We start from the raw sequence: 11325 nt of genomic DNA, 5'->3' as shown, positions 1-11325 counted from the left end.
GATAATGTTTCCAAAATATTAACCCCAGCAACCATACCACCCCATTCACAGGTTTAGGGTCTATTAGAGTCATCCAAATTTTTAACAAACTGGTTTATGAAAATTAGATCGGTTCCAAACATACTAGTTTATGTCTCAATTTAGAAATTGGACCAAGAAGCTGGTCTCCCCTAACTAAAACTAGTTTTCATCCGTTCATTTACACCATGTTCTTCTTGATTCCGCAGAATTTACATCTATTGCCACCGCCTTTTGAAATAGAGGAATAGTAGGCTAGTCATTGAGTATAAAAAAACTAGAAACTGGTTTCTTAGAAACTAGGTTCTAAACACCCGCACCTAGTTTTTTTATAAACTAGTTTCTAAAAAATGGAGATATAGACTGTCTTTTTAAAAACTAAGGTGTTCCCAAAAAAACCCTTGATATGCAAAAAAATATCATTCCCGACACATAGCATTTAGTGTGGATTGTAGAATATTATGTCGTCTGAGGAGAAAATCCTAAAACCCTAAACCCAAACATATCATATCTATATTTTATTTTTAAAATGTAACAAAAAGATGACACTGAGGAGGAAACGTACCACGACCTCATGCCGATTAGAATGAGAGATCCGACCTCAACCTGAGCCTAGCTAGACGACCGAGGTTAGAAGAACTCAGAGAATAGATGTGCATTCACATGGCAGTGAGCCAGTGATGACCTCTTTTTCATGCAGATAGGCACGCACGCGGTGGCATGCAACACAAGTAACCACATATGCGTACGTACGTTACGTTAATTATTATTGGCAACGCCGATCAATCTTAATTATTCTTGGGGTTCGGGAGCTCTATATATTTAAGGTGTTCGATCGATCTAGCTAGCCTAGGTTAGTGTCTAACATCGTCGATCCCTCCATGAAGATCCTACAAATCTAGCTACGCAGCTAGCGATCGATCGAATTCCATATCATTGTTTACTCAGACACATCATCAGCTACGTAACTGCGTCAGCTTCTGGTTGATCGGATCGCGTCCATGGCTGCGGCGGCCGGGGGCGGCAGGCGGCCGTGGGTGGTGGACGTGGAGAAGAAGCTGGGCGAGGCGGACGCGTCGGTGGAGGTGTCGCGGTGGCAGCGGCACTGCATCTACCGCGTCCCGGCGTGCATCAAGGACCTGAAGCCCAAGGCGTACAAGCCGCAGGTGGTGTCGCTGGGCCCTTTCCACCACGGCGACGCGGAGCTGGTCCCCATGGAGGAGCACAAGCGGCGGGCGCTGCGGCACCTCCTGCGCCGCGCCAAGAGGCCGCTGGAGGACTTCGTGGCCGCCGTGGAGGAGATCGCGGAGCCGCTGGAGAGCGCGTACCTGGACCTCGGCGCCGAGTGGCGCGGCGGCGGGAGGGAGCGGTTCCTGGAGGTGATGATCGTCGACGGCTGCTTCCTGCTGGAGGTGATGAGAGCCACCGTCCTCGACGGGAAGAACACCGCCGACTACGCGCCCAACGACCCCATCTTCAGCCACCACGGGGTGCTGTACATGGTGCCGTACATCCGCCGCGACATGCTCATGCTCGAGAACCAGCTCCCGCTCATCCTGCTCGAGAAGCTCGTCGCCGTCGAGACTGGCAAGCCTACGGTAGGTATCGTTTTCGACGAACCAGTCGTATACATGCAGTGCAGTCAAACTAGGTAAATTAAAATTCGTTTCGTTTGTTCTCTTTATACTTACTTGGCTTTATCGATCAAGCCATCATTGTCCGTCGAATTATATTGAAGCCAAAAATAAAGCAAAAGGCAAAGCTAGTAGGCCCGCTTGAGTTCGCTTCTTTTCACCTGGTATCGTCATCACACATGCAGAACGGCGATGCCATCAACAGGATGGTGCTGAGGTTCCTGTCCCCGACACCGCGGCTACCACCCACCGGCGTCGGCATCGGGCTCCACGCGCTGGACGTGCACCGCCGGAACATGCTGTACGGGCACTACCAGCACCGCCCCCGGCGCGACGTGCCGGAGACGGACATCATCCGGTCCGCGGTGGAGCTGTACGAGGCCGGGATCCGGTTCAGGAAGAGCGTCTCGGACAGCCTGCACGACATCCGGTTCCGGCACGGCGTGCTGAGCATGCCGGCGGTGACGGTGGACGACTCCACCGAGTACATGTTCCTCAACATGATGGCGTTCGAGCGGCTGCACGTCGGCGCCGGCAACGACGTGACGGCGTACGTCTTCTTCATGGACAACATCATCGACTCGGCCAAGGACGTGGCGCTGCTCAGCTCCAGGGGCGTCATCCAGAACGCCGTGGGCAGCGACAAGGCCGTGGCCAAGCTCTTCAACAGCATCTCCAAGGACGTGGTGCTGGAGCCCGAGAGCGCGCTGGACGCCGTGCACCGGGAGGTGAACGCCTACTGCCGGAAGCCCTGGAACATGTGGCGCGCCAACCTCATCCACACCTACTTCCGCAGCCCCTGGGCGTTCCTCTCCCTCGCCGCCGCCGTCTTCCTGCTCGTCATGACCGTCATGCAGACCGTCTACACCGTCATGCAATTCTACCAGGGCGGCGGCAGCGGCAGTGACGGCGGATCGTCGGCGGCGCCGGCGCCGGCGTGATGATCGATCTCTGCACTGCAGCCTTTTGATTGCATTGGTCTGCATGCGTGATCTGTTTGAGCTTGTTTTGATCGCGTTCCTTTTTCTTGAGGTATATCGATTGGTTGTGTACTTGTGTGTGTTGATTCTTGTCGTGGATTCCAGTTGTTGATTTCTCCTTTTTCGGTCTCTTTCCGAGTTTGTTTCTATATTTGAATTAACGGGTTTTCAAATTATGGAAAAAGGACCATATGTGAAACACAACTGTAAACAGAGAAGATGATCTGTAAGGCTATGTTTGGTTTCTTTAGTCTAGGGGCTAAAGTTTAGTCCCTAACATGTTTGGTTCTACAGGCTAAAAATAGTAAGAATATACTAAATGACTTATAAGAAGACTAAAATGGCCTTTAACATTCTCCTGCTATTAGTACAATTGAACTAAATGAGAGATAAATGTGAAATTAATATGGTTTAGTCCCTTTTAACACATATGTGAAGGACTAAAGACTAAATCATTTTAGTCCATATATTTAGTCCTAGTGTTTGGCAAAAAAAAAGACTAAAATCTAGAGACTAATCTTTAGTCCCTCTAACCAAACACCCCATAAATTGACTTTTGCCATGTTAGAATCAACTCTAAACACGTGGGTGTCAAACCATTGATGGAGGAACCGTTGTTGTATGCTGTGTTATTTTTTTTTGACGATGGGAAACCCCCTATTTCATTAAGAAATAGAAACCGATCGCAGTTCTTACAAAATCTCCGACTAAACCAACAGCCACAAGCCGATAAGCCTACCACATTATCAGCTACGCAGTGTTATAAAATCCAACTGAAGGAACATAGCAAACCAGAAGTAATCTGAAAGACTAATAGTCATCTATAGAGATCAACTAGGGACAGTTCCCAAAAGCAGCCTGGACCCGCCAATACCAGCGACGACTAAAGCTAGTTTTTATCTACCAAAGCAGATAAGCTGAATACATCCAAGAACAAAAAGATGCATAAGCAGCAGCAAAATGTCACTGGAGGCGCCTATCGACCGGCTTCCAACCATGGGCCTTGTTGTAGATGTCACTTGTTATCTTTCGGATTATGCGGCTTCCTTGCTCCACCAGTTTTTCCCCTCTTTGTCTGTCGAATAGACCAAGCATCAATCCAGTAGCAACAGGAGAAAATCACATTAGATGGATCATCAATCAGCTTAGCGTTGAAGCAGCAATCATTACGGGTACACCAAATTGCCCAAATAACAGCACCACAACCAAAGAGGATCAGCTTCTTTTCAGATTTATAGAAACTATTAATCCAGGGACCGAAAAGATCAGTTGTGTCTTTGGGAGTAGAAGACAGTTTGAAAGCAATTTGGATAATTCTCCAAATAAATCTGGCCACCAGGCAATGAAAAAATAAATGATCTATGGACTCTAATAATCCACAAAAGATACAGTCCAGATTTCCATGCCAGTGCCTTTTAACCAAATTATCCTTTGTCAGAATCTTATTATTTCTAACCAACCACAGAAACACTTTAATTTTGTGGGGAAGCCTGGTTTTCCACATAAAATTCAAAGGAACCTCAATCATGGAATTCTTTAACATTTTGTAAAAGGAATTTACAGAAAAACCTTTGCAACCCAACAACCATTTAGAAGAATCATCATTTTCAGAAAGCAAGGCCTGACTACAATGTTCCATAAGGTCACTATAGGCCTCACCTAAATCACCAATAAGTCTCCTTCTGAAAGTAAGCATCTGAAAATTGGAGGAGACGACCTTATGAACAGTGATATCTTTGTCATAAGCAACCTCAAACAAGTTAGGGTACTTGTCAGCCAACTTCACATTGACACACCAAATATTTTTCCAAAAACTGGATCTCTTTCCATCACCAATATTCTTTTTAAAGTAATTATAATATTTGTCTCGAATCGAGAGTATACCTTTCCAGAAATGAGAATCTGAAGGTCTTTTCTTCACAGAAATGATAGGTTTATTTTTAATGTATTTACTCTTAACAATGGATTGCCACAAACCACTAGAATTTTCTAGTCTCCAAATCCATTTTGCCAACAAAGCTTCATTCATTTTTTGCAAATCCAAAACACCAAGACCACCCATATTTTTGGGAGAGCAGACTAAATTCCAAGCAGCCAAATGGTATTTTTTCTGATCATGCCCCTGCCATAATAATCTTTTTCTAAAGATATCCATTTTTTTCAGCACAACCTTGGGGCATTTGTACAGGGAGAGCATATACAAGGGAACATTGGTGAGGCTGCTGTTGATCAAGACTAATCGACCTCCCAAGCTAAGAAACCGACCTTGCCAGGAACCCAGCTTGTTCTCAATTTTTCCAATTATGGGATCCCACAAAGATTTGCACAATTTTTTGTTGTCAATTGGGACCCCTAAATATTTCATAGGGAGACCACTGGGAGGACATGTAAAGATGTCAGCATACAGATGTTCTCTGTTACAAGCATTTCCCAAACAAATAATTTCACTTTTATGAAAATTAATCTTAAGGCCAGATATCTGTTCAAAGATACAGAGAATAAACTTCAGGTTTCTAGCATTTTCCAAATCATCTTGAAATAGAAAAATAGTGTCATCTGCATATTGTAGACAGCAGCAGCCACCAGAAATAATATGAGGAATAAGACCTTTGATAATACCTTCATCTTTAGCTTTTTGAATCAGACAAGCAAGACCATCAGCAGCCACATTAAAAAGGAGAGGGGGAAAAAGGATCACCTTGGCGCACACCCTTATGAGTTTTAAAGTAAGGTCCAACCACATCATTAGTTCGGATAGCAACTTTACCTCCTTTCACAGTCTTCAAAACCCAATCACTCCACTTATCACCAAAGCCTTTCTTAATCATCATATTATGAAGAAAATTCCAATTAACCTTGTCGTAAGCTTTTTCAAAATCAACTTTGAAAATTACCCCATTTTGTTTCCTCTGTTTTACTTCATGAATAATCTCATGCAAAGAAAGGACACCATCCATGATATATCTTCCTTTGATAAATCCATATTGAAGGTCACTAATCACAGAGGTAATGCAGCGGGCCAATCTATTAGTTAGAACTTTGGTGATAATTTTGTAACAAACATTAAGCAAGCAAATAGGACGAAAAGCTTTATATCTGTCGCATCAGGGACTTTTGGGATAAGGGTGACTATTCCAAAATTAAGTCTCTTAATGTTGAGAGAACCATCATGAAAAGCTTTAAAGAGATTAAACAAATCACCTTTTATAACTTCCCAAAATTCCTGATAAAATTCAGAAGGGAAGCCATCGGGGCCCGGAGCACTGTTGTGTTTCAGGGCAAACACCACATCTTTGATTTCTTCCAAGGAAAAAGGACTGGTAAGAAGGTTTCTATCACCCTCCTCAAGTTGTTTCATATCCAAATCAGTCAAAGAAATATTCGAACCTTGGGAAGGGCCGAAGAGATCTCTGTAGAAAGAAGTCGCCAGCTGATTAATGCCGTGATCATCATGGGCCACGATATCACCATGAGAAAGAGTTAAAATTTTAAGTTTCCTCTTTTTGTGTTTGGCCAACAAATGAAAATACTTAGAATTCTCATCACCCTCTAATAAGAATTTATCCCTAGCTTTCTGTCTGAGGCTAATGTTTTCCTCATTGACAATCTTCTTGAGGTTAGATTCCAGATCCAGTTTCAAAAATATGTCAGCATGTGATAAGCCTGAAGTCTCACTAGCTTTGTCAAGGATATCAATTTTTTCAATCAAATTTTTCTTCAGTTTTTTGTAGTGTCCCACAATATTGTTGTTCCAACCTTTAAGCTTCTGCCTCAGACGTTTCAACTTCAACTTCCACACATCAAGACTATTGGTCACACCAACAGGGAGAGACCAAACATTTTTCACTAAGTTGTGAAAATCCGGTCTAACTTTCCAGCACAGCTCATATCTAAAGTCCTTACGCACCATGGGGAGAGTATTAGATTGAAGGCAAAGAGGAGCATGATCCGAGAAGGATCTATTTAACCCAATAACACTGATATTGTTGTAAGCAAGATCCCAGTCAGGACTGGCCAAAAATCTGTCAAGTTTTTCAAAAGTAGGATCGTTGCGGTTGTTAGACCACGTATATAGTCTATTTTTCAACTCAAATTCCACTAGACCATGATGATCTATGATACTATTAAACAGAAAACTCCACTTACTGAGGGCACCCGGTTTATTTTTTTCTTCAGCTTTTCTGAGGATGTTGAAATCACCCCCAATAAGCATAGGGACCTGACTTCTTGAACAAACTGCAGACAGTTCACTGAGAAAACGGGATTTGTGCTCTTTTTGAGCAGCCCCATAAACATTAACGAAATTCCAGATAAATTTTTTTTCTCTGTGAAGGACAAGAGAGCGAGTCAAGAATTCACCAGCTTCAAATTCTCTGACGTCAAACACCTCAGAGTTAAAACCCACTAAAAGACCTCCCGATCTCCCATTAGGAGGAGAGGAGAACCAGGCAAAAAGCTTGCTACCAGCAAGCGAGGACAGAAGAGAATCATTAAAATGGTCCTTTTTAGTTTCTTGTAAACCAACGAAATCAATTTTTCCTCCCTAATGATTTCTCTCAAGAAATCAAATTTAGTGCTCCGACCCAAACCCTGACAGTTCCAAATAAGGCCTCTCATGATTTAAAACAGATCAGGAGGGAGGTCAGAACATTCAGGCACCCATTTTCTAGTAGATGAACATCTACTTTTTGGGGAAGCCTTTTTTAATCATTTTTTCCGATGCTTAATTTTCCTTCCTTTTCTTAAAACCATCACATCAAGTAAATCCTGATCATTATTGAGATCTGAATCATCATGGACACTACTATCCACATCTTTGTGATCAACAAGGGAGGGGACCTCCACATTTGAGGTATTAATTTTTTTACAAGCTTGGAATGCCAAAATTTTCTGGAAAGTTCCAGATCTTTGATCAACTCCAAATTATCTATTGCATCAGAGTCAGAGGGACCCAAAGAAACTCCAAGTTTATTAGCTATATCTATCAAATCATCATTATTAGAATCAAGCAAAGAGAAGGAGTTAGAACACATACCTTTATTGAGGAAGGCATCTTTGCCTTCGGCTCTGGATATCGCTTTATCAGCCACCTTCACATCATCATTCTTCTCCAACCTAGAGCTTTTTCTGACGCCATCAACAATGTTAGTGGGCATGTCCAGAGGCTTTTTGCCTTTCCCATCATGAAAAATCTCATCATTGGGGGGGATCGAGATCATAGCACCAATTTTAGATTGAAAGTCAGTTTGGTCTTCCTCCATATCTTTAGCAAATTCTTCAAGTTCCTGAGAGCTCAGCAAATCATCTTCATTTGGATCAAAATCCACTTTCTCATCAGAAAGGTTATCAAGTTTCTGCTCCTCATCAGAAATGTCTTTAGAAGACACAAGGTTAGGTTCAGACAGTTTGGCAAACTCTTTGTCTTGAGAAGAAGACTCCCCAATTTTGAGGCTAGGATTAGGATCATCTTCAAGGGTAACTTCATCCACATTCTTGGGTTTTTTCCCAGATTTATCAAATAATGGGTCATTGGACCCATGGATTTGAACAGAAGCTCTCTTTCCCAGATTCACTGAATCATCATTCCACCCTTCATCACAAATAGATTCAATTCTAAAGAAGATATCATAAAGAAAGGGCTTGACTGCCACTTCCACCACAGGAGGAATCATAGCCACACTTTTAATGTGAATTTTAAATCTCACAATATCATCTGAATCCAAAGACATGAGGTCAACTTCCTCAACCGCCCCAATCATCGAGCCGATTTCACAAATCGACTGGTAGTTTTGTAATTCCTCAGGGACATTCTCAGCAATAACCCACACAGTATGGAGTCTAGATTTAGGTTTGGCCTTAGAACTCCAAGGCACAACGACAATCTTGGCACCATACATCTTCATTTTAAGCTCAGGGAAGCTTATCATTTCATCAAGACGTTCTTCGGAAGGAAACTGCATCAGAAACCCCGAATGGCACTTAGTAGCTTTCCACATCTTATTCCAAGGGAAGTGGAAACCGAAATCTCTCTCAAGATCTTCAGCCGAGACTAACCCCTCAATCACTTTAACCAGACCGATAAAAACCCTTTTTGGTTTTTTGGTCAAAGGTTTAGCGAAATGAGACAAATAAAACCCTAATCCATCTGCAGCCAATCCAACAATGGGCATGGTGGTTTTGTTTTGCTTAGGAAGAACACAGCGAGAAGTAACATGTGTCTCCTTACGGCAAATATCACACCACAAAGCGTTAAAGCAGTTTCTGGCATGATGTCCTTCAACACCGCATTTCTGGTAGAAAGCAGGGCGAACAAGATCTACATCTTTCTTCAGAGGCACAGGGGAGACAGAAGGGTTACCTGGTTGAGTTCCCTCGCCAGGATGAGGGGACAACACACCCTCATGTTGCTCAGATTTTCCGAGAGTAGGCTTCAACTTCCAACTAAGGTTTCTTGCCCTGTTCCAAGGATGAGGACCCTGCGGCTTCTCCATCGGACCCCAACGATCCCACTGGGAGTTCTGCGGGTTCTTGCCTTTCGGATCCATAGCAGAGATTTTCGAGGGGCTTCGAAAATCGCCAGAACCCAGACGAGGCCACTCCTCCTCAACCACCGGCGGACGAAAGGACGAGACGCACCAGCCCCCGCCAAAACTAGACCTCACCGAAACCGGGAGCGACCAGAGGTGCGAGAGGAAGGCGTCGCAATGAGGAAAAGAGTACGAACCAACGAAATCCAGAGGAAACCCTAACCTGGGAGAAGGGTTTTCTGGCGGAGAAGGCAGCGAAGGAGACGACTCACGCGTGGGGAGGAGCAAAAGAGGAGAGAGCGGCGACACCCCCGGGCTCCACCCAATCCAAGAAGAACGCGCAACCAGGGGCCGTTCCATCGCGCGAGACGGGATACTGTATCCCTGGGCCTGGAGATGACGCGGGGAAAGCGGCCCAGCAGCAGATATCCGCGCAGCATCACCACGACCACCATCCGAAGGAGAGAGAAAGGAGCAGGAGGAAGAAGAAGCGGCCCAGGGGACCGAGCGCCATTTTTTCTTTTTTCCCTTGCGTCTCATCCTCCCTGAAGTCAGATGAACAGGTTCTGTACGTCTTAAAGAAAAAAAAGAACGGTCGATCGGGAGAAGAGGACCAAGCAAGTCGTAATTAAATCATAGACATCGACGAAGCGGTCGGCCTCCTATATATATTCCGATGAATTTCAACTATCACAAAAACAAATGACACCAGTGCGTATTATGTTAAGTTGAAATATAAAAAACTGGGATTTCAAATGAATGAAGAAACCCAGGTATATCTTGCAATGTTCTTATGTGGTTCTCTCCACTACAGTCATAGCAAAATGCTTGGCTAGCAAACCATTTCATTACCAATGCAAACAGGTCGAGTGAGACGGCAAGAATCAGCAAGCTTAGCACAGACTCCTGCAGCAAGCTAATAGATAGGCTGCTGTAAAGGTTCTTGCAGCTAACAATCCACTATATTATTAACCTTTCTCTTAAAGCTGGATCAGTTAGCGACCAATAGAGTCTGCATATATAGGATCAAGGGTAACTTATGGAGTGTTTGGTTTGAGGAATGATATAGTTCATCATCTTCTCACTCCTCACTTTTTTGTTTGGTTTGTAGAATTGAGTGAGTTAATCCATCACCACCTCATTCCTCATAGTTAATTGTTTAGTACTAATATGTAGAATGAAGTCATCCCACCAAATTTAAGGAATGGACCCATGATGCACTACTTCATTTTGGATAGAATGATTCATCAAACCAAACACCTCATTAATTTATGCATGCATGCATGCGTTACCCTGAGGCCTGAGGTGCCTGACTGAAGGTAATAAAGTACTAGCTACAAAAGCAGAACAGGAGCCGTACGTGGCCATATATTGGCTGCAGAGAAGGGGACGACTCTCCATACCACCATCAATCCATCGTACCACTTGGCACATTACTTCTAGTTAAAAGACGCAAGGGATTCGAGCCCTCCGCGCGCTCCACGGATGTCTCCACTAATGCGCACGCGACGCGTGGCCGGTGTCTCGCACCCGAAATCCTTAATTCAATTCAGCGAACCAGGACGCACGTCCGTGCCTTCCTCTCTACCTCTCTGACCCACCACCAACCACTCACCGAGATCTCGAGAGGAGAGGACACGGAGCCCTTCGACGAGGCGGAGCTCCTGGCGCTCCCACCGTCCGTCGTCTCGTCCTCGCCTCACCGCCTCACTTCAAGAAATCCTCCTCCCAACCACCGCCACCGCCAGTACCTCCACCTCTCGTGTCGGCTCCCCACCTCCGCCGACACCGCCGCTGGCGTAGGCGACGTCGAGCGACGAAACCCTAACGTCGAGCCCGTTCTTTCCCCGTGACCCCTCCCCACACCCACCGACGCTACCAGATGTGGATGCGCCCGTGTCGCAACCGCTGCAGCCGAGCGACACCCTCGACGACGACTCCACTAACGCGCCGGCGTCGGCGTTTCGCTTCTCCTCCATGCGCGCTTGACGACATCTTGTACTCCCTGTGTGCCGGCACGTGGGCAGGCTCCGGACGTGAAGCCTTCCTTCAGCTCGGTTGAGCCTTGAAAGGTCCGCTTGTTCCTCTCTCTTGTCGTCCCTCTCATCGCGTCCCCCTCTCCCCACCAACCCCAAATCCCAAGATCTGGTTATCTCCGTCGTCGCC

General features: G+C 45.1%; 1 protein-coding gene across 1 annotated transcript; it reads left to right on the top strand.

The window, feature by feature from the left end:
* Nucleotides 1-886: 886 nt before the first annotated feature.
* Nucleotides 887-2811, top strand: LOC100273762 (uncharacterized). The gene is given in 2 exon segments (NM_001148167.2): nt 887-1616; nt 1838-2811. Coding segments are annotated over 2 exon segments (1353 nt in total). The 5' UTR covers nt 887-1019; the 3' UTR covers nt 2594-2811.
* The last annotated feature ends 8514 nt before the right edge of the window (nt 2812-11325 follow it).

Source organism: Zea mays, chromosome 4 (genome assembly GCF_902167145.1).
Source record: "Zea mays cultivar B73 chromosome 4, Zm-B73-REFERENCE-NAM-5.0, whole genome shotgun sequence".
NCBI lineage: Eukaryota > Viridiplantae > Streptophyta > Magnoliopsida > Poales > Poaceae > Zea > Zea mays.
The sequence above is the reverse complement of the archived record's forward strand: the minus strand, read 5'-3'. Positions and strand labels throughout refer to the sequence as shown.